The sequence below is a fragment of the Colius striatus genome, chromosome 1 (genome assembly GCF_028858725.1).
Source record: "Colius striatus isolate bColStr4 chromosome 1, bColStr4.1.hap1, whole genome shotgun sequence".
NCBI lineage: Eukaryota > Metazoa > Chordata > Aves > Coliiformes > Coliidae > Colius > Colius striatus.
The window spans coordinates 84,581,369-84,606,042 of NC_084759.1; the positions used below are offsets into that span (position 1 = coordinate 84,581,369).

The following is a 24,674-nucleotide window of genomic DNA, read 5'->3' on the forward strand; positions in this document are numbered from 1 at the left end:
TGCTCCTATTTTATTTAAGCTTGTTTTTAAAAAGAAACACTCAATTAGTGTCATCAGCTATTACTGAAAATTAGATACCACATTTGATTAATATTTTAACACAAAGGGTATCTATATCTAGACATATATGATTATGCAAGACCCGTTAAATACATCATATTTACCCAAATGATGGTTGCTGATAAGGAAGCACTGTCTGTTGCAACCTTGTGTACACAGTAAGTTATTTTAAAAATAAGTCAGTTCTTATCTACATACCAGTATTTGAAAGATTTTTCATCTGTTGCCTCTGATAATTAATATCTAGGCCATATGAGGGCTGGACATGGGACTTGTCAGATGATGTTGAGGTGGAGATGAATGTAGTTAACAATATATTTTATTAGATTTTCAACAATAATATTTTTTAAAAATTTCATCTTTTGATCTATACCAGGAGATCTTATGCAGTTTATTCTGCCTTCTGTCTTCCCACAGCTCAAAGATGATGGGAAGCACCGAGCTTGCTTTGCAGTCAAAGGATGGAGAAAACCTGACTCCACTGAAAATCTAGCATGACGGTTAAAGCATTTATCTACTAAAGAAGAACCCCTGGTGTGAAACCTATGCAAGGGGCCTTGAAGTAAGCCTATGCCCCTACTGAAATCCACTTAACAGGCTGTCAATAGATACTGGGACTTTCTTTTGCCAAGAGGTTTATATCTGAACCTTCTTTCACAGCAACGCCTAACAGCCCAAACTTCCCATTTCCTGCTAGGAATCTGAGCCATTTTTCTTGACAGTATTTTCTTTGGGCTCAGAAAAGACCTTCTTAAATGAAAAAAGGTTGCAAAAATAAACCTCAATAATATAAATGCTTACGTTTAGCAAACAACAGGACTGAGCAAAATGGAAACACTGAAAAAAACCCAGCTGTGGCTGTACACAAGAGTGCAGCCTATGCTGCACAAACAAGCAGCCCACTTTTTTTTTCTCTCTCTGGATCCAAGTGCTACAAGGTCAAGAACTTTGACTCAGAAATTTAATATTATTTCAAAACATATTCTTCTTGGGACAGAAGGTAAGGACAGAAGAAAAATGAGCTAAGATGTATTAAAAAGAAATCAGCAAGGGGACTGACTGAAAAGGAGAGAAGCTGTGAGAAAAGGAACGTGGCAAAAGGGAGAAGAAAATGCTCAGGAATAGAGTCTCAGACAGACCTTGTTTAATCCACGTATCTTGCAAGGGCTACCTGTTGAGGTAGCTTAAGGTAAAGGAAGAGCAGGCTGCTTCTCTGCTCTAAATAAGACAGGCTTCTCTACAGCTATTGTTGAACCAAAAACGAAGAGCAGAAAAAACCGTGAAACCAAAACACAAGCCCCTGAAAACATCAAGGAACAGAAAGCACTTTCATCTTCTTTTCTCTCATCTGCCGCAGGCAGTAACGCTCACCTCTGGAGCTGGGGAAGGAGTTGTTCAGCTGCTCCATCACTTCCTCCAAACCTGTGCTTGTGTCCTGGGGAGGGCTGAGCAGCTCATCCTCGCCTGGAAAGCAAATCCACAGCACTGCATCAGAGACACCATAAAACCATTTCCTAACAGTTTGCTATTGAGTGTGTCCCTCGTGAAGCCAAGGTCTTGTCTTCACTTAAACACATTTTCTGCTTTGAATACAATAAAAAATTTTAATGGTGAATTTTGTTGACTGTTATATTTCTCTCTCTTTTTAAGATCTAAGTGAAATTCAACAATGAATTTTAAACAATTAACACCGACTTTAATACATTAAAAATGATTTAATTCATTAAAAAGGGACTTAGGAAATAACCTACTCTGGAAAAAGAAGTGGGGTAAAATGTCTGCTAGGAACATTTAGCTCCGTAAATGACACTTGTTGTTTCAGCTTCTCTTATTCTATTAATGGAAAAAGAAATTGCTGTTTTGAGTGCAGCTACTGAGCAGCTTTCTAACAGTGCTGGATTCGTGTTAGCACTGTTCTGACTAGCTGCATAAATCAGTAGAACCCCAGATTCTCATCTGCATTGAAATTAATATTTCTGACAGTTTAATTGCATCAGATCAGCACTCCAAGAACATTCAATTGTACTGTAAAAGGGTTTTACAGAAGTTTAATAAAGCAAAATACATTTCTCCCACTGAATAACTTCTATAAACTGATTATAGGGCAGCAGCTTAATGGGAAATTCAATACATTTTATTTTTACCGGGTTTTCTTGGTCATGATTTCACACAACTAAAATCCGTATGTTGATTTTACTGTAGACTTTAGCCTCCCATACAAATGAACCATCTGAAAAAAGAATACATCTAAAGAACATACTTTCAGTGAGATTCTCTGGGTTTTTTTTATAAGATTTCTTTATCTCTATTGAAACACAAAAGCAATTTTGCCTGCTGCAATAACAATGAGAGTCACATCCTTATTTTGAAAATGACTTAGTGACCCTTTATTCTGATATGTCTTGCCCTGCCCAACTTGAGTAATACACTGCCTGATCTTTTGTTAGCATTTACATTCTTTAAAATTGAAGTGTGCTCTCTGCCAGTGGAAAGCCTACTACAAGAGGTGCTAATAGAACACTTCAGGTCTGCCATGTATTTCTTCTTATTAGGCTTAGTGCCAGCCTCACCTTAGGGCCAGAGGTTTCACAAAAGTTTGTACTGACCAAGAGTAATTTTTTTCCCACTCCAGTACAAGAGCTGAAGGAAAGTGTCTGCAAGAAGCACTTAATTCACATAAGTGATGGTCTGCAGAAAGCCACCTAGCCATAAAGATGAAAAGCAAGAGGCTAGTGGTTCTGCTGTCCAGGCCAAGAAGAATTGAGGAAAGGTACTCATTTCCAAATGACCTTATAAACACTGATTCAAACTGAACTGTGTTGAGCACCACGGACTGACATTATCTTTTACTTAAAATGTAGTATTTTTATTTTTTCTCATGTGGATGACTCTTCTGAGCACTTCCTTGTAAATGACAACATAAGACAACAGCCCAACCTGACAAAGGTAAAGACACCTTCAGACCTCAATTACCTCTCTTTACCCAAGACAGTCTTCCCCATTCGTGTTTCTACAAAACAGCTTGGAAAGATGCATGCATCTCAAAATACTCTGGCGGTACCTGAACAAATTAAAGTTCAGCAACAGCCTCTTGACTCACATGCCTCAGAGAACCTCCTCTGCTGCTACATAACTGGGGGAGAAAGGTCAAAGATCAGGACATTCCTATTAGGACTCTATGAGAAGAAATGCAGAACTTTTACACTTGCCCTGGTGTATTTCAGGTTATCAAAGGATAAGCTCTTCCATTTGTAAACTGCTGCTCTCACCAAATGTCTGGACTGCACCGCTCATAGAAAACCTTTTACAGTAGTCTCTCCTTGAGAAAGCAGAGAGACAGAGAAGTGCAGTAGCTCTACATTTAAAAGAAAAAAAATAAGGTCTCCTTTCAAAAAGAAAAATATGTAAAAGCTACCACTACATTACCTCACAGCCTGAGAGATCTGGATATCCTCAGTATTTTCTCAAAAGTTATGACTCCCTCATCACTGGGCACGTGCTTGCTGCAGGGGGGCATTATTTACAACACTGTTCTTTGTTCCTTCACAATTCAAAAGTATTTCACGTTGAGCCTCAGAGAACTCTCAGGCTAGCACGTAAAGCTCTCTGGTGTGAAAGGAGACTCAACAAACTGAATTAGTTGCCTTTTGTTAGCTTGGATAGTAAATCTTTTTATAAGCTCTGCTCCATGCTGCCAACAGTGTTGCTTTGCTGAGTCTGAACATGATCATACTGATAACGATCCAACATCTCACTCTCCTTCCATATATCAGCTCAACTGAACAAAGGAAAAATACCCATGTCTAAATATTGGCTTTAAACAAGTTTTAGCAGTTTCTATGATTATATGCACGTACATTCATTCATTCCAGCCTCTCAAGTTAAATGGGAATAATTCTATAGCAAGTCAAATGAAAAGGAAATTATTGTATTTTGTCCTACTAAACGACAAAATATGGAACTACATGACTTTTAATAAGATGACTGGGGACCACCGTCTTCCTGCTGTTTTCTGTGTATTTTAATTTACATACATTATGTGATGAAATTCATGACATTTCTTCAGAAAGATGATGCAGATTTCTCCACTGGTACACTTTGTTCCCTCTGTGTATGCCATATATAATAAAATATATACTCACTAATAACATGATTAAAGAAAGATCTAAATGAAATTGCTGTTACCTGGGATTGTAGTCTCACCCCCAGGATCTAACTCAAGCATTCCTAAAGTTACAATTAATTTAACTTTTTTTGGTTTAGGCCATACAGAACCCATCTCATTTGATACCAGCACAGGTTGACATTATTATCTATGCTCGGGATGGAAGAAAAAGCCCCCGAACAAGCTGCATATCCCACCACAATGGCCTTTCAGTGACAGAAGAATGTCCCTTCCCATTCAATTTCTCACTGTCATTGACTCTTTCACTAAAGCTCTCACTTAAGCCTCTCATTCTCCCCCCAAGTTTACATGTAATATACAATAAATAAACTTCTATGTATGAAGCTGAGTATTACCATCAGACTTCAAATATTTTCTCGTTGAAGTAATTTGCTTAAAGATGCTACAAAACTTGATCGCATTTTTACTACCAGAAAACTCTTACTAGTTGGTAATAAATACTTACTAATTATGTAACAGATAGGAAATTAGGAAAACACTACAGAGCAGTTAATAAAAGCACCAAAATAATAATTCCAGCCTCTAGCTACAGAAAATTATTCCTTAACCTTACTCCTCAACTCATATGATGCCCATTATCACATCTGATGTGATATTTAGGAAAGATACTAAATGAGCACTGCTCATGAATGACAGCTCAATCCAACTGACTGAGCCATGACATATTAAAAATAAGATCACACTATTTCACATGGGGATGATCAATCATGCATTTAATCTCTTAGCCATAATTAATGCTACATACATTTGATCCAGCAATGTCGTGTTGAATAGCTGAAAGGCAAGTATGAATAAAATAATGAGGTTTTTAGTGATGTTTCTTTTCAGAAGTCAAGCCCTGGTTGAGCTTTGTGTTTAATGCCAAAATACCCAAGCTGTGGTGTGCATCATGATCAAAAGCAAAAGCCCGAACATAATGAAGATATAAAGTGTAAACAGACTGTTGACATTGAAGAGCACTGCCAACTGTCAACTTCATTCTCATTTGAACTAAACAGGAGAGAAGAGTCTTTTCTGTCTTTAAAGGTTCCTTTTTTTTTTTTTTCTGGAAAATGGGACTATATCTATTTCTAATGGCAATCTGAACTTTTTTATCTTACCCATGGTTTCTGAAGTCTGGCTGCCAACTACACGAAGAAGCATTGGCTGACTGCTGTCTGACCTCTGCAAAGAGGTAGAAGGAGATGACAGTGTTGTACCATTCACCTTGGCATCTGCCTGCGGCTGACAATTGAAAAAAAAAAAGAAGAGACTCTTATTACCAGCTCAGTACAGTTGCACATTTTTTTTTTTATCTCTGGGATTTTTACTCTATGAATACACACAATTTTCTGGCTGTTTTTAAGTAAATATATCCACGTGAAAGATGGACTTGAATTCTGCACAAGGAAGAAGACGAAATATCACTAAAAGGCAATTTCACCGTTCTCTCTTGCAGCCTTTCGTACAATTCAATATTTTTCTCTCACTAGCCTCTATAGATATGATTTCTTGGTATCCCGTTGTTATTGATAAAGTTTCACACCCTGTTGGTAAAATGACTCTACAGAGATCTAGAAGAAAGGCCTGAGGACTAACCTGCTCCAGCAGCTGCCTCAGCCTGTGCAGCTGTGACTCCAGCTGTTTGTTGTGATCCTCCAGAATCTGCATTCTGGCCTCCAGACGGCCCTTGTGCTGGCGCAGCAGCTTGGCTTCGGCAATGAGCTCAGCATCCCGGGGGCTTTGTGGAGAAACTGGCATCATCTCTGGTGGGGACGGCAGTGGAGACAGTCCTTTGTGGTCATGCTGTTGCTTCAAACGGTCGTACTCTGCTTGCAAGTTTCTGTTGAGGAGTAACAAGGAGGTAAAAGCTTTATGAAAGCAAATAAACTACCCTCTGCATGGGGCAGTGAGAGGGGACCTCCTCTTGTGTGGTGGGATGTGTCTAACTACTGTGGGGCAGAGGCTCATCTGCACCACCTGCCTTTCACTGCTGAATCCACATGCATGGAGGCTTACACCATTTGAACAGAGGTGATATAACAGGGACCTGTGATGCAAGCATTGCCTAAAGGCTCTCTGCATCATCAGAATCCACAATTTATTCCCTCCTGGGGCACACAGTGCAGAAGGCTGGCAGGGTTCCAGACATCCTTCCGAAGCCTGGGTACAGTCTGTCCCAGCTTCCTGCTTTTATCCATCCTAGCAGAAGTCGAACTGCCTGTTCACTTCCATGCACGAACACACTCAAGGAGTAATTAGTGCTAAAAGAAGACTTTGAGTGATCAAAGAACTCCGCAAAAAATAATCAAAGTGGATGCCACCTGGCCAGCCTATCTGTTTTACAGATGGGAAAGCTGAGACAGAAAGGTGGCCACGCAAAAAGTCAGAGCAAAACACAGAACTCAAAGAGTCCATTTGCAACTCCGCTGTCATCAGTTAAGTCACATCACTTTCTTCCTGTTTTCAACTGCATTTCCAGCCTAGTTCTAAAATTACTAACCTAAGATGAAGAAAAGACAAATTAGTGAGCCAATCTGTTAAACTGCACTGCACTACCTGTTGGGGCTCTAATTTCCACCTTCATTTGAACTGCCCTGTCTGGAGTCCTGCAGTCTGCTGTAATGTTATGACACTGGTAGGTTTATTCTTTTATTCCAGATAAAACTACAGTTTTATCCAGTAAAACATTACACAAAAATAGTAATGGAACTTCGTAGGCAAAGGAGGCTTAATAAACTGCACTGGGATTTTGCTGCTATAATGTTCCTTCACAGTTTCCCAGAGGGGGCAAAACTGGCTCGACACTCTGGTAACTGCTTACTCATCACAAGCAGTGACCCAGATTTTATTTTTTACAACTCACTTTCATTTGAGGTTGTGAGAACAGGCACTTTTTTTTGCCAGTTCTGCCTCCAAACCACAATACACGGTGACAGTTCAGTCTGGAAGCTTAATAGCACTTCAGAAACCTCCCAATAAACTTTATTAAGCTCTGAAACGTTTCTAAAGGTACGTTGCTGCGACGAGAACAAGAACTAAAGCAGTATGCATCATTTCACAGGGAAAAGAAAGCAATACCAAGGACAAAGATAGGCTACTGACTGTTCTTCAAATGTACTTTTGCCCCTCAGCAACCATGAGGGACGTGTCCCAACCTGGGACTGTGGCACCATCCCCTTAGAACACAATCCCTAAGGGACATCTTGTTCTACATGAACAAGAAATTCCTCCTTTCTTATGCTTTAAAGGGTAAAAAAAAAAGGAGCAGGTCATTCTTATCTTCAAGTTGTTCAAAAATTCAAGCTATTTTCCTCTAGAATGCACAGAAATAGGGAAAACTATGGAGAGATTTTTTTTTTTTTCCAAAGAAAGTACTTTTTTAATATAATGTGATGTTTCAAGAGCATGAAAGTTATCTGGAAAAAAGAAAAAAGGGCTATACTGGGTGTTGCTTTCCACATGACTTAATGTCTTCTGATACTTGCAGCTGAATGAACTAGTGAATAATTAATAAAAATACAAAAGGGGATAGGAATGAGCACGACAACAGTATCACATACGGTTTTACTGCACACTAAAGTTTATACAGGATTGATCATTAAGCCTGTTTCTCACAAAGTCTGTAAATAATGGTTATTGCAGCCCCATGAGGAACTTCCCAGATGTATGATACCGACGGTGCTCTACAAAGAGTAGATTCAAAAGCTTGAAGTACTATAAAGTAAAAAGATAAAATATCACCCTAAGGGAAACTAAAGAAATGCACTTGGTCATACTTAAAACATAATCAGGTACCTTGGTACAAAGAAAACTGCAATTATTGCCTCAACTATCAAAATAGAGAAGTCCTTCCATGAACTATGGTATTGAAAAACAGGTGAGGACCAGGGTGTCATTCAGATTAAAATACCTTCATGCCTGATACAAAATAGTCAAAAACTCTGAAAGCCTACAGAGAAAAAAAATTGTAAAGGTTATTGAATATTTTCTGAGTTATGTCTGAATTTGTAAGTTCTGTAATTAAATAACAGTAATATTGTTGGAACAAAGGAATGGAATTTTGAAAGATGCATATGAGTTTGCTCAGAGCACTTACGTCACTGAGTTTCCTAGATGCACCTTTTCAGTCTAGCTACATAGTCCTTAGTCCAGAGAATTAAGACTCATAGCAACTGCTTCTGAGAGCCCTAAGAGCGGAGTGTAGATGATCAATAACACTATAATAACTGGAATCTAAATATATGGGAATAAAGACTTGTATTAAGATAGGGGAAGACCCCTGAACATTAAAAAATAATTCAAAACCTACTGGTTTTAAGCTGTTGCAGTAAAAAGGGGTTGCTGCTGCAAGCCAGGCAGCCAAGGCCCTGCCCACAGTCCTCAGTGTAAAGCCTCTATGTCCCAAAGAACAGCGTGCTCTGACATTCTCAGCATAAAATGGTACATAAGAGAAATGAGTGATAAAAGCACAATTCTGTCTAAATTAATGCAGCTGAGCAAGCATGAGCAGTACTGGGAAACCTAGTCTCCCTCCATTGTAGCTCAGGCTGAATGACTTTTATATCTGGCTGTCACAAAGTTGCTGCATCTTCTGACCACTGGGAAAACATATTCTACTTCAGTAAGAGAAATATCCAAAGATAACCCCCATATATTCCATTTACTATGCCTGCACCTATTTGAAGCATTCATGAAGAAAAATAACAGAGGAAGCATGCAATGTAACCTTGATTGATGCAACTGTAGAGAGTGGTGTAGTTAAGAGCTCGTTTTATTAATCACATCTATCACTGCAGCATTAATTGCCTCGTTCCTAGTGGACCCAATTTGCTGAGTGGTCCTCTCAGAGGCAACTGAGAACTTTTGAATTTGTGTTATTTTTCACTTCCCTACAGAAAATCGGTGGTCTCAAGAAATGGACAAAGCCAGTAACTGAGTCACCTACCCCTGTCCCTCACCTAGAGTGCCAGTGTTTACTCAGGAAGCTTCACACCTGAAGATCTAGTTCTCCTTCAATGCCAAAATAAATACCAAAAGGAGCCACAGCACATTTAGAAATGCATCACTTTCTCATTATTGGCAACTACACAGAAGGACCTTATTTGAGGAGGCCACTCATCAGTCTTCAGATCTGAAGAAACAACGTGGCTGCACAGAAACAGGGCAGCTTTCAGATTTGGAGTATTAGTGCTTCTCCAGTGGCACACAGCCCACTGTACTCCCAGGGCAAGTCCGGAAAGCAAAGGAACGGGGAATAGCTCCAGCTGGAGAACTCATTTACTAAGTTCTTATTATGGTACAGCCAGGAGCTGGGAGGAAAACAGGAGAATGTGACAGAAGTCTCCCTGAAATACTAGGAAATACTGAAATATTAGGAAATGTTCACTTTCTTTAGTCATTAAAATAACATGAAATTATCTGAATTCTTTGCAAAATGTTGTGAGTCTGTCATTGCACAATGGCATGCTTTCTATTTAATGCTAGTACAGTATATCCTAGTCAGTTTAATCCATCCTGCAGCATAACCCACGTAACGTACTGCTTCAGATGGACACAAGAAACCTGTCTTCCCTGTTTCTGAAATCTATTCACTTTTAAGGAAGTTTCAAAATGTTTTTGGGACAGTTTTAATAATTGTGCTTTTCTCTTACATCATGATATAGGATTACTTTATAACTACAGAATAACATAAGGCACGGTCTTACCACAATATTCTACATGACGTAAAACTCAGTACGAATCTGAAGGTCTAATACTCAAATGAAACATTTTCACCAATTGAAAATACTCTCTACAATGCTCACATTTTAGCAAATATAAATTATTTAACAGGCAAATTTTAGCTATGAATTATTTAAGGAAGTTATATTTGCGAGCCACAAAAGTACCAAGGTCTCAAAATGCTAGCAGATAAATAATGAACATCTAACAAGAGGTCCTTGGAATAGAAAAAAAAACTGAGTGAGAACTGCATCACTGCTCTGTTAGTTTGTAAGTCATAAAATATATTTCAGAAGAATTCTAAACAGGCAACAGATCTTTTTAAACAGGCCAAAAAGAAAAACCTCAGAATTACAGTTTCAAAGAATCTTTTTCCTTTATGTAACAAGTCATGGACATATTTGGAGACTGATAACTGCAGCTGAAAACCAAATGGAGGTCAGAATTTATTAAACAGCTCAAAAGAGTCAAAGAAAAAGTCAAAATATGAAGCAAAGAAGAAGATGGGCTTTTCTGAAAAAACAGGAAACTGTGGAGAGCAGAAGAAAAAGAGAAATGACAAGATGTTTTGAATATCGTAGTATTGCTTCTTATTGGTGCTCGATGCAGCTTTTTCAAGAGCTGCTGTGAAGCGATTGCATGTGCTGACTCTAACTGTAAACTAACCCAAGACACAGCGGAGAGAGCTAAATTTTCCTTGTCAAAACCCATCAGAAGCGTATGTAACAAAAGTCATGTCAACACAAGCAGGAAAAGGATGACTGTTTATCCGACACTTTCAGCTGCCCGGCCACTTGCCTTCCCGAGCATAAACACCACATCCAGCTTTGCACCCTCAAGGAGACGCGTTCCAGCAACAAGATCTGAGCTATTTACAATGGAAATGAAACAATTCAGGTGCTTTAAGGCTGGGCTGAGGAGAGGGAGGTCACAATGTGATTTGCATCATGTTCAGCTCATTTCCAAGCAACAGATTCATTGAATCTTTATGCTGCAGCAACAAACAATGTTTACCTGAAGGGCATTTTTAGGATCAGTGTGGGAAAGAATAGACGCTCATCCACCGGAAATGTGTTCACTCAAGGAATTAGGCCCCTGGTTGTTGGTTACCTTTGGCAACAAACAAAAGTGGCTTGCACAAACTCCAAGGGAGAGAAAAGACTAGAAAACAGAAATCGAAAGAGACAAGACTGTTCTTTCAAGGTAGGTAAAAGTTATATGAATGGCCCCTGACTGATCCTGTCTGAATGGCTTATTTTTCTGAACAAGAAACAGAGTTTCCTCCATAACATAATAGTTATCTATCAGTGACAAGTTACTGTGAGAACAAGAACTTGTTCATCTTTGAGTATCCCCCTCACATTTTAAGAACAGGTTATTTATAGCAGTTTGCAGAGACAAAAGTCATGATTTTGTCATAATCAATGAAAATCACAGGAGTGTGACCTCCACACTGCCCTACAGAAACAGATCTCTTTGCGGCATTGAGACTTGAAGCATCCACAAAAGGTGAGGCTGCTTGTGGAGGCATCCTGTCCAAAATTGTGCCTCCAGCAGTACTTCTAAGAAAACAACAGACCATAACCAAGCTTACAGTCTACAGCTCTAGTTTAATCCAGGACTGGCAACTTCAAAACAAGTACTTTTAAGGTGTATTTCCTGCCAGAGATATTTTAATGTGCTATTCCTCATTAATAGTTGTTATATTAAATAGAGCTCAAACTGAAATTTAGGACATAAACCCTGAAAAGGAATTTTTTAGCCTATTTAGCTATCCTGCTCCATGTTATATTAGCTTTCATGTACCACCTTTCTAATCTAAAACTAGGCCACTTTAAAAGCCATTCTCCTTTGTGGTGGGCAGATTGTTTTGTATATAGACAGAAAAGCATGACTTTTTTTTTTTCTCCTGTGATTCACTACCTCATGCTGTTTAAGAAAATAACATTCCTCCTCTGAAAACTAAGCTATCTTATATTGTACTAGTTACCCAATATTGTTTAACTACAGAAGTCCTCAAAATGCAAAATATGATGGCTTATTTCAAAACACTCATTTTCCTCCACTTTGAAAAGTACTTGGCCTTTATATACTATGTAGTAGGAAGTCTGGGGTTTGTTTCAAACACCTTGCTGCCATTCCATAAGCAATAGGTTTGTTTACTACAACTTTCTGTGTGAAACACTTTCCTCATCCTTGATGCCTACAGATCCTCTACATTCCCACAAATCCTCCTGATAAGCGGTGTGTGATGGAGCCACTGTAATTGATTAGTACCATCAAAAGAAGACTTATGTATGGAGAGAAGATCTATGACACTGCCAACTCTTGCATTATTTTTCTTGACATGACTAAGGTGAATGATTACCACATTAAACCCTCAATGTAAACAAAAGTACCTAGCTCTTAAAGAAGAAAAAAGGGTATGAAAAACGCCAATAGACTCTACCTTAAGGCCTGAGGATAACAGAAGGTAAACAAAAAAGGTGGTGTAGATCTAAATGATTTTTATCTTACAGTCTGATTCTGGTAGTTCATGGTTGCAATTACCAATCTGTCAAGGTTGTGATCTACCACTTTCTATGCTGATGGCTCAAGACTCTAGAGTACCACAGAAAAACGATTGCAGTGTTGTAATACGGCAAGAATACTGTAAGGAGTTTTCTTGTGATTAATGAAGGTAGCTTCAGTTAAACTTCAAATTAAAAGTAGTAAATGGCACTTGGTACTGAAAGGCTGAAGAAATGACAACAAACACCACCAAACAGAAAGAAAAGAGGATACAAATTTTAACCACTATGAAAACCCTCATTTGTTGAAGAAAATGCAACTTGATAACACATTTTATTCTTTAAAATTCTACCAAAGGGAATTCCATCTAACCATATGGTACATTATTTTTTCACAGACTCTTTACTTCGAGTAAAGTGAGATAATTTCAAAACCACATGTATCCCAGTGGCCAATCTTTTTGAGATTAGCCTGTCATTCCAAGAACTTTCACCTTCCTTTTCCAGAAAATGCTGCAGAAACCTGCCACCTTTCCCTCATGTAACAGCAAAATACAGTAACACCGGTAAAAAGCTTGTTACTATAATGGAAATAAAGGAAGCAGTGGAGTAGAAGGAAATATCATGAAAAGCAGCAAGCAGAGCTTTTCACAGGTGGTGCCACAAGTATTAGGTGAGCCATGTGTCTCTTTGAAGCTTACCATTTTGAAGGTTTTGTGAAAGAAACTGCACTGACTCATCACCACACTGGAAGTAGGAATGAGTCAATGACGATTTGATGTCAACCCCATTGCTTACATACAGAAAGCTTTTGCTTGCTCCGCAGCATGTACCCGAGGGCTGCACCAGCTGGCAGCACAACTCACCTGTTTTCCTCCTCCAGGTCTGCGAGGATTCTCTCCAGTTCTCCTCTTTCCTCAGTCTCCAGAGAAATCAGGATCTGAGCAGGGCTTCGGGGCTGGCTCAGGGGGGACTCCTGGTTCAGACTTTGGCAGTAGTGCTGGATTAACAAGTGTTCATCATCACTGGAAAACAGAGAAGGACGAAACAGGCTGTTCCTTTTCTCATTTTTAACTTTGCAGTGAATATGAGGAGACGATTCATTCCTAGTCTGTCATTTCTTACAAAGAGATTTACTGAATTCTTTGTAAGGAACAGCAATGTACCTTAAAGCAAAATAAGCTGTTTCACTTAGTATCTGACAATATTCCTTCTCCACAGTCTACATCTCTTCCCCTTTGCTTTTCAGACACTTGAAGCTGAGTTTTGCCACAGTTGACAACCTCATCTTTCCCCTTTTGCCCAACTTCAATTAGGAATTTGCTTGAGAGAAAAGACCATCTGCTGCTGCCTGATCTGTGCTGTGCAAGTGTCATTCAAGGAAAGGTAACACATTTATTTTTACACCTACAAACTCTCCTTATGTAATAAAGGTGTCCTCTATTTTTTCTCTATAAAATTTTAAATTTGATAAAATAAAAAAAACATCATTAACTTAATCTAATGAAATTGTGCTGTTTTTCACCGAGTTTGTTTACATTAAAGAAAAAATTACAAGTGATGTATGCCGTCTGAATACAAGCATACATTTAATACATATGACCTCTTCCTTTATTTCTATTGCTTGGAAGAGAAAAGCAAACCCAGTTCTAAAGACCTTGACCACCTCCCAGAATTACATAGGTGGTTTCAGTGCCAAGGAGATGCATCCAGGCCCTAAGCTGTGCAGCTAACACCAGCAGTAACTGTGAGAATGAAAAGTTTCAATTGACACTGAAAGGTCAAGAACAGAAAAAAAGGACACTGCTGCTGGCAATCTTGTTTTTCTGGTAGTACTTACTACATAAAAACAATTCAGTCTAGTTTTTCTTTTTTTCAGTTATGTTTGTAATTCAGAATTTTACAGGAATTTTAAATAGCTGTTATTGTTAAAAAATTAAATTTTCCTTATTTCCCTTTTGTTCCTGGAAGTGTTAATGAGGTCTTATTATAGACAGCAGGAGCGCTAAGGCAATGTAGAGCACATTAGCACTGTTCATAAAGTAGAAATATTAATTTTTCAAAAAAGGCATCCTTTCCTTTTTTTAAAGAAAATTTTGAAGACTTGCCAGTTCCTAACTTTGTACTTTTCATGAAATGTTTCACCTGTGGTTTCCTTCAAACAACTGCTTTGCATTTTTTAATATCCTTACACTTCTTAAGTGAATTAAGAGTGAAAAAATGACGTAATTATTGCAATATACCACTTTTCATGAGATACTTCTTTTGGTGTGATTTTCAGTCTGCACCTATTTTGCATATGTAATTGCAATGACACTATGTATTGAAACATTTTGTGGTATGCATATACAATTTATTATACTCTTATGCTTGATTATACACTTATACTACCATATATATTATAATATATGATTTTATATATTATACTCTTCATTTCCCTCATTCCCAGTCTCCAGCTATTGTTCTAACTGCAATTATAATCCAGATAATCCAAAATCCATAAGAATGTCAACAAATAATACTTAAGCATAATCTGCCAAAAAATTATGAAAGAATTACAGTTATGAATTCATGGTGAGTTTTTATTTCAATGCAATCTGTATCTGGATTATGTTTCTTTCAAAATTCAGAAGCTACACAGATGTATTTTATTTTTAATAGCAAAAAATTGGATAGTCAATGTTTAACTTACTGAATCATATTAATACAACTTTTAATTAACCAAAAAGTGAATTGAACAGTAAAATCAAAATGTAATTCAAAAGGTACTACTTACATATTATTTTGTGACTAAGGACAATGAAATCTTTCAGTGAAACTATACTGACATTACATATGTATTGGTTTTGAGGTGTCATTTTAACATTCTCCTTTCTGAACCAATATATTAAAACAGTGTACTTGACTGTACTACTTTGAAACTAAGAAACAGCTTTATTACTGTTCAAGAACATCTCCCGGGCTCACAATCAATCTTATAAAACACTAATGATATGGAATCTCAGTTGAAGTGAATGAAAACTCGTCTGTACTTTCAAAAAACAGTAAAAATTTAGTAAAAAGAAGATTATGTCTGAATTTTCAAAAATGTCAACCCCTTGAACTGAGGTAAGAATAAGATTATGTAGAACAGATAAAAAAAATTTATAAAAGATAGTATCTGACTTTTTAAATATTTGATAGATTCAGAATCTGTGCTAAGGCTTCTCCTAGTCAGTTAGTTAACTAAGACCAAATTTTCTACACAACGTCTTACCGTGCTTCTATCCTGTTTTCAGAAACATTACCAGCAGTTAGCTTTCTAGCTCTAGGTCCTTTCATTCAGACAAAAAAACAAAATCAAGAAAATCATGAGAGGAGAAATATATCATCACCTCAGAAAATCACAAAAAGGTCTCAGTGTCACTAGTTTTTAAAATTAGAACTTTTATTTATGAGTTTACATTTCAAATAGTTCAATGAATGCTTGTCAGCAATCTATTCAACTTGATTTATACTATTTCATGGCAAGAATGAGTCCCTCTTGACTTATACTTGCAACGTATTTTGGGTAATCATACACCAAAGATCTGTTTAACCCTAGTACCTTTTGAACCTTTGGAACAACACTTTACCACAAGAGCAATTTAGCCATGCTTAAGTTTGCACTACCGACACCTTGCACTACAGAACTCTTCTGGGTTATCTGCTTAAAACACATCAGATGATGAATATTTTTTCCAATTAACATTAGAACTGTTTCCTTTTTTAAAATAAATCAGTAATTTTGATTTTGAAGGTATCAATCATTTGTTGCATAAATGTAATATTACGCTACAAGGCATAAATCTAGACACTATTACACAAATTGAAAGAATGTGAGTTCATTATGAAATTGAAAAAGATGTGGTACAGGGCCATGCAAATTCAGCACTACCGAATTTCATTGCAAGTTAATAACCTTTCCAAGAAAACACATGCAAAAATATCAACATAGTAAAAAACTACTAAAATTGCCTACTTACATGCTCTCATTAGGTGAAATACTGTCATTTAGATAAGAACCATTCGTGTTCTCCATTTCTGCTAGCCTGTAGAAAAAGAAACACCACTCATTAACATCAGCTGTGTTTTCCAGAAACTTCATTTGCTCTAACATTCCTGAAAGAATTAAAGTGCATGATATTTTTGACGATTTAGAGAATCTGGAACTGAAATTAATTCACACTCACTGTTATTACTGAAAAGTTTTGCAATACGCTATTGCAAAGGATTGTTTATTTGTTACAATAACCTGGCTAAACTCACTTCTAAGTTTTCAACCCTTCCTCTGTTGTTACATTCCATTCCCGATGATTAATTAATTCCACCATCAAAGAAAGACTTCAAGATGCCAGGGGACTACAAAAATTGCTTTGTATCTGGCAATGTCATCATCAGAACTGTAACAATCAGTCATTTCTCATTGGTTTTCAACACTCAGCCCCTCCAAAACATCCTGCATAATTCAGAAATACCTCTCCTGATTGAGTGGTTTCAGGGTACAGAAAAAGGAGATTGGAATAACTCTTTCTTTCACATTATCTCAATCCTAACATAATTGCTTGCCTGGTGGAAAAAGACATTTTCATATTTGTGCAATTAACCTACTTTTTTATTTTAAGAGCAGTATAAAAACTGAAAAGTGAACTAAAGTAGCGATGTACCACTATTTTAGTCTTCCAAATCAAGGAAAAAACCTGTTTGTAGTATTGTAGGAGGAGAACTAACATTTAAACGACACTTAAGATTCGTGTAGAGTTTGGAGGTTTCTGCTTTTCTGATCTGTACAATTTCACTAGGGTCCATATTATAAATCAAAACCTTAGAATCATATAATGGTTTGGATTGGATGGGACCTTTAAAGATCATCTGAACCAATCCCTGTGCTGTGAGTAAGGAAAATCTTTCAAATAGATGAGGTTTGTTCAGAGCACATTCAACCCAAACTTGAATGTTCCCAGGGATGGGGCATCTACCACCTCTCTAAGGCAACTTGTCTCAGCATTTCACCACCATCCTCATCGTAAAAAATGTCTTCCTTATGTCTAGTCTGAATCTGTCCTCTTTTAATTTCAAACCACTACCCCTTGTCCTATCGCAACAGGCCATGCTAAAAAGACAGTAATCTTAGTGCACAGTTTAACAGAGACCCCAACACAGGACCTAAAGGCCACTGCTGACCACACAGGCGCTCTGGCATGCAAGTTAGTTGGCAGGCTGGTTAGTAGCAACCACAGGTGATGCTTTGCATCCTAGAACCTGGAAGGCAAAACCCCAAATGCTATGTTTCTTTACAAGGTGCTCAGGTAGCTGCTAGCCTTTGGGATTATTATATTTTTTTTTTCCAAATGATTCTTTAGAGAAAGATCTGCCTAACATCCAGCTGGTCTCATACCTGCTAGCATAATGTTCAATGCGTGAATGAGTATCATCGTGTGAAAGCTGAGGGGACGAGGCAGGCCTATAAGGCAGAAAACACTGATTAATCACAAACAATACCCCTTGAAAAGTAAAAAGACACTTAGCTATGCCTATGCCCTCACATCTCTATGCTTTATGCTTACGCTATGTTTGATAAACAGCAAGTTATTACTCCAGGCGCTGTGTCTGCCTCCTCAAGACGTCGGTGAAATGTTTTGTGGTACCACACTGGGGATTCTGACCACTTTGCAATCCGTCTGTTGTAACGACTCTTCTTCCCACCAATCCCCGAAGAATCCTTTTCCAAAGGATTTATGGATGAGCTTTTGTACCACTTTTCCCTTCACACCTGCCTCCTTCTTTGGCAATTCTATTTCATGTGCAGCCCTGCGCCAGCTGAGAAAGCCCTGCTGGGAACCTTTGTTTCCTCTGTCTCCCACTCTGCTCCAGTGTCTGCTTCCAGCAAAACCCAGTTAAAAGAGCCTTTAAGGACTACTTTATGAGCAACTAGAAATAAATACAAGAAACATAAAACATCTGAAACGAGCCTTTAATAACATACTGCAGACAGTGATGACTTTGCCTAGAATCTTTCCAGAGCTGTAATCTGAACTGTAGTGTTAGACATGAGGACACTTGTCACCTATTTTCGGGTTTTCTGCCTGACAAATCAGATGGTATGAGGTCCTCATCACTTTTTTTGCTAACGAAAACAATTCATGGGACTTTTCTCATCAATTAGAGTATCGTTTCTTATAGCCTCAACTCTGGAAAACGTCACCATTGAGTTATGTTGTCTATGTAGTCCAGAGAGCAACCTTTGCTACCATGTGGGATTTTACCAGTATACGTGTATCAGGCATTGCTGGAATAACAACAAAAAAAGATGTAGCTTCTCAGATCCTATGACAATCTTTAGCTAAATTTCAACTTCTCTATATCCCACGTCTGCCAACTCTCCTTCTAGAACTGCTAAGTGAGGAAGGACACTGTGGTTCAGGCTGAGTCTGCCCCATGGGGCTTGCACTGCATTGCAAGAAGAGGTAAGTTTTGTGTTTACAGGTTATAAATCGAAACTGTAATAATCTTGCAGCTCATATTAAGCCTGTGTTAGGAGTTTGATAATCCTGCAGTAAATCTAGTAGTTTGGTCATCGTCCAGTTTTTCTGATAAGCCTGCTAAGGGCTCTAGAAAATTAGGATCTTTCAGCATTCACAGAGCTGCATACACAAAAGTCATCATCGTTAAAACCTCTTCTCACAGAATAGCGAAGTTGTTCTCTTTAAGATGTTACAGGTCAAGGATTACAAATCTCATTTTGTCTGAAATGAGCTTTGGCCTCTGACTGTACTTTTACCCATTGCATGTTCAAACATTACCACAGCACACCAGAGGACAAATACTCAGTTCAGAGTTTCTTGGTACAGCAGGGGTTCATGCTGATGGGCAACTGCTTCTCTGTAACTTGATATCCCATGTTGTGTAAGAACATCTAGACTGAAGGGAAGGGAGGGGAAGAGGATGGAATTTCTTTAGAGCAGTGGATTATGGAGCAAGCTAACAATGGATTTCTGATAAATTGATGCAATCCCCACTTTTTATATGTTTGACATACAGTAGATGGTCAGCTGGTACTCTCAATGAAAGATGAGGTCTTGGTTTCAACGTGGACACAAATGTTGCTGCTAATACTGTGTTAAAAGCAGCTTTAATTTTGAGCTGGATCATTCTCCTAGTCCCTCTTACACTAGCATTGCACATGTATTTGGTACCAGTATGAAGGGAAGGACTGCACTTGGCTGGGACCAATTTAGAGACGTCCCTTTTGGCAGTAATGCAAGGCAAAAGATGGGCCTGACTGCATGATTGCACTCTTGCTGCCTTCAAATGAACTTCAACTTCAGAAATGGGCAAGACATGTAATGTACACATTTCAAAGACAAAACAGTGTTGCGTGACTTGTTGAAGCTGATTTTGTCTCTCCATCAACTGCAGGCAGGTTGCCAGGTTTGTCTCTGCATCAGAACATACTGCAATGGAGATTTACCTCAACCAGCTTTTTAAAAGTTTACTGATGAAAACATTTTGAGAAGCACTGCAGTCTTTGTGTTGAATGTAGCTCCTCAGAGGTATACTTTTGCCAGTATCTGAGCAAGCTTGAGAATAACTGTGCTGCATTGCAGGCTGTTGTGCAGACATACTCTTTGGAGACCATCTGTGCTAGAGCTCATTGTCTTTCCTCTCCAAGCACACCTAAGCAGTTTGAACAGTCAGCAAGAAGGCTGAGAGACATAACTAATATTTAACCAAGATAACTATCCCTTTTACAAGGGCTTCACAGCTGCATTGCTCAAGATGGGGTCTGCAGGATCAGCCTGGGGAATTCCAGTCAAGTGAAATGTTGATCAAGTGGCAAATGCCACCTTCTGCAGTTTCCTGCATCCCCGGAGACCTGGCTGGCAAGACAAGGGCACTCTTCTTGCTATTCAGCATTTTCACTTGATGCTTCTTAAAAATGTAGCATCAATTAAATTGCATTTGTACCACTGACAGCCCATAGTCCAAGTAAAAAGATACAAATTCTCACAAAAAGTGTGAGCTATCCCTTTAATGCCTGGCAAGCAGAATATCTGTGCAAAATACAGAATAATAAGCAGCCAGAATCCCTAACTTTTAACAAAAAATATGTATGTATGTATTTTTAAAAAGTTCTATGCATACCACATGTTGATGACAGGATAGCACCAGCATTGCTGAATGCTGCTGCCAGGTTACGCTCTTCCGGAGTACTTTGAAGATTACCAGAAAATTGGCACGAAAGCACCAGAAAAAGGCAGGATCTTAGAAAACATGAGGAAGTTTTGTGATAACCAGAATAAGAGGTTTGACTGCCAAAGTTGGAATCAGTCCTGTAACTGAGAAATGGCTTTAAACCTGGATAGCTCAGTAACTAGTGTTGTAAGCTCAGTGGTCGAGCACAAAGAAAAGGAACCAACGTAGCAGAACAAAATGATGAGCAATTCTTTCCAGCCATTATTCATTTCTTAATTTTCTGCTTTCCTGTCACACTAGATGAAAAGACTGTGCTCAGGAAAATATCTGATTGGTCTGATAAAAGACGCAACCTCTGTGTACCAATCCCGCTTCTCAGTATTTCTCCAGTTTTCGTAAGTATTATATGCAAGTTAAACTCCCTGTAGCATATATGAAAGCAAACCCATGGTGTGAAGCTATTGGTAGAGGCATACCACCATGTTATTACTGTAAGTAACTAGAATTAAGCATGTTATGGCAGCTTAATTACATGTTATGGCAGACACAGCAATGGCATTCCGCATTAACCAAGCTTTTAAAATGTTACTTTTAACTTCGCAATCTTTCTAAAGGGTAAGAAATAAATATATGAAGTTGAGTATATAGTACGCTACAATCATCCAAGCCCCTCAGTCTGACTCCAGCCTTTTGGTGTATTCTGTGAGTGAACCCTCGATCACGTGAGGTTTGCAGTACTTGAAGTGTTCCTTGGTTGCTTAAAACTTCCTAGAGGTAGAGCACTTGACTTCCCAATGGTTTGTGCTCAAATGAAAATTATAAACCAGTATGTATATTTCACTACTTTTTATTCTACCAAAAATTCAATGAAGGTGCAAGCCATATACATTTCACCATATAGAAATATATAAAATTCTGTTTATTAATTTCTCATAAGTTATGAATATGTGAATTAAAAAGAATCCTTCTTTAGCATTATTCTAAAATCATCCAGGTAACACTAATAGTAGCAAATGTTAATTTTTTTTATATATATATATATATATATATACATATCTCTCTCTCTCTCTCTTTAGTATATGCTGAAGATATTACTACGACAGTAAGACAAAGCATGTGCAGGAATGCTGCTAGAGTGAAAATCCATTTAATAGCTGAAAAATCCTGTCTTTTTAACCTCTGAAGAAAATACAGTAAACATTTCCCCATTTCAACCTGCCTACACAAATCTCACTGTATCTAAAAAGCTGTAATAAAATGTCCAGTGAGCTCTGGATTATCTGGGGCACATGAGTGTTGAGTGTGCACAGTTGCGCATAAAACCAAATCATATAATTCCTGAAACTGAATGAAATCCATCAAGTTCAATTTCTATCTCTCAAAAAGCATTTAGTACACATTCAGAGGGATTGACACTTATTCAGAAACATAGGCTTTTCAATGACAAACTTTCATAAGCATTAGTTGATGAAAATACATACTCCAGAAAGGGTATACAGTGTACAACCCACGATTGCTGGCAATTCCTGGATTTATCCCGTTCTACTCATTTGGGATCAAAACATTCCTTCAGAGAGTGCACCAAAGAAAATTAATCATTAAGGAAAGAAGGAAATGAACTTATGTAAAACTAAACAAAGAAACAAACAAAAAAAAGTGAGGGAACGCAGCAGCAGTAGCAGCAGCAGCAGCACACTTCAGCAAAAGTACTCACGCAGAATCTACTGGCCAGAAGTTGATCAGAGTAACAGGACTGCAAGACAAAAAATGAGGAGGTGAAGAGAGAGGCAGAAGAAACTCAGCAGCAAAATAACTAAGAAAGGTTAAAAAAAAAAAAAAGGGAACAACATAAAAAACAACTACTGAAAACCAGAAATTCAACGGACCAACATGAATGACTGTGAAGGGCAACCAACCAAAAAGTGAGAATAAAAATTGCAATCTAAAATTAAAAAGGAGAAAGAGAAAAAAAGAGAGAGAGAACAAGCTGCATGCAATTGCCATTAAATATCTGATTAAGCTTGTAAAAAAACCCAAAGGGAAGCGGGTTAACTCATCGATTTCTCCATGTACATCATTACTGCTTTTTTCTTTTTTTTTTTCATGTAGACATCAAAGTAATTTAATAAGAATAAATTTATAAGGTGAGAAAAGAAGAAATCAGATTAGAAGCTTCGAAACACACTAGTCTAATTAAAAAAATAAAAAACCATGGAAAGACATCTACTTGGAAGAAAATAAAAATTTAATGAAGAGATGATTAGTCTCTAAATTGCCATACCAAACTTAGAAGTTTATAAGGCTGTCAAGTAAGATGGTAAGTATTTTTTCTTCCACTAACTGAAGTTGAAGTTCCTGTATGAGGACAGGTGAAAACAGATAAAGGCAATGGCAATTGGAATCCCAGCTTGTGTTATCCTGCCAGGCGAGGTTAACAGAAATGAATAAAGAGGCTTTATGCGTTTAGGAAGTTGGCACCAGCTGGGGAGCTCAAAGAGCATACCAAACAAATTGCTACTTAGACATTTTAGAGCTACTCACGTTTCCATGTTGTCTCCCTCCAAGACAGTTTGCACAGGCAGGTAGCCCATTCGTGGGTGCTTTGCAAAATATCTTTTTGTTCGAAATTTGTTTTTTAGTACCTTGGCAAAGTCACGGACATCTTCTCCTGAAGTTGTCTGAAAGCCACAAATCACAAAGAAATAATCTTTCAAGAGGTTGTTATGGTTTTTTGGTTGCCTCCTCCTTTGCTGGGTCACTTTCAAGAGCTGTGGCCACACCAAGCACAGCTGCCAACGGCTTGACCTCCAGAAACACAAATTTTATTTATTTATTGCTGTCACTTTACAATGTACTGCACAGCAACACTGCTAGAAAAGAGGAATCACAGAATGGCAGGCACTGGAAGGAAGGGACTCTAGAGATCACCTTAACCTCAAGATCATTGAGGTTCACCTCAATCAAGTCACAATGGCAGGTATCCAGGCAGGTTCTGAAAACCTCCCAAGAAGAAGACTCCACACCCTTCCCAGACAGCCTGTGCCAAGGAAAGACCTTCACAGGAAAGAGGTCTCTTCTCTTGTTCGAGTGGAACTGCCTGTGCTCCGGCCTGTGTCTATTACCCCTTGTGCTGTCCCTGGGTACTACAGAAAAAACTCGACCCATCTTCTTGACACCTGTTCTTTTAAGTATTTATAAGCATTGATAAAGTTCCCTCTCAGTCTTCTGTTCTCCAGGCTAAACAGCCCCAGGACTCTCAGCCTTTCCTTGTAAGAGAGACATTCCAGTCCCCTAACCACCTTGATAGCCATCCACTGGACTCCCTCCAGTAATTCCCTGTGCCTCTTGAACTGGTGAGCCCAAAATTGGGCACAGTAAGGAAGAAGGAAGAAAGGAAGGAGGAAAAAAAGAAAGCTCCAGAAGCCCCTGACAGGCTCATGCTTCATCTCAAGAGGACAAGCGACAATTAAGACAAAAATTAGTCATTTCCTCATCTGGTTCAGGGGATTCTCTGCTTGCTCTTACCCTGTAACAGAGGACACACAGCCAATCTGTGTGCCAGCCAGCTGTTTTTCACTGGCTAGATCCTGACTCCTAACACAGGTTTGTCATCCAAATCTCACAGACTTGTCAGTCCATGCAAGTCCAGCTCAGACTCTCAGTACGTTTTCTTTCCAGTTTCCCTTCTCAGCCTCCTCTGCCATTAATAATTTGATCAAAGAGAAATAAAAAGCAGGTGAGAGCTACTGAAAGCTCTTAGATCAGTTATTTCTTCCCGCACTTGTTTAATCTGAAGCTAGCAGGCATTTAAGATCAATACCCTGAGGAGGGTACAATTTGCACAAAGTTTCCTACTCCCTTGCCTGCAGTCAGTTTTCCTTGGTGCTATACAGACCAGCAAAGGAGTGTAAAGCGGAATTAGTTTTCTAAAGACCAGAATGAGCCGGGAAGAGTTCAAAGGATGTCTGCTGGGAAGATGCAAGACTTCTTGCGAGCCTGAT

General features: G+C 38.4%; 1 protein-coding gene across 13 annotated transcripts in view; it reads right to left on the reverse strand.

The window, feature by feature from the left end:
* Positions 1-24,674, reverse strand: part of DMD (dystrophin) — a 1,219,670-nt gene that overhangs the window by 15,429 nt on the left and 1,179,567 nt on the right. For 7 of the 13 annotated variants that reach the window (XM_061999893.1, XM_061999885.1, XM_061999826.1 and 4 more), the window contains 8 exons: positions 23,215-23,351; positions 22,388-22,426; positions 17,876-17,941; positions 16,464-16,529; positions 13,326-13,484; positions 5,825-6,068; positions 5,347-5,470; positions 1,432-1,524 (listed from right to left, as the gene is read on the reverse strand). In XM_061999893.1, coding sequence (XP_061855877.1) covers positions 1,432-1,524; positions 5,347-5,470; positions 5,825-6,068; positions 13,326-13,484; positions 16,464-16,529; positions 17,876-17,941; positions 22,388-22,426; positions 23,215-23,351 — 928 coding nt within the window. The remainder of the gene's footprint in view (positions 1-1,431; positions 1,525-5,346; positions 5,471-5,824; positions 6,069-13,325; positions 13,485-16,463; positions 16,530-17,875; positions 17,942-22,387; positions 22,427-23,214; positions 23,352-24,674) is intronic. The other 6 variants (XM_061999837.1, XM_061999906.1, XM_061999923.1 and 3 more) reach the window with 3 other exon arrangements.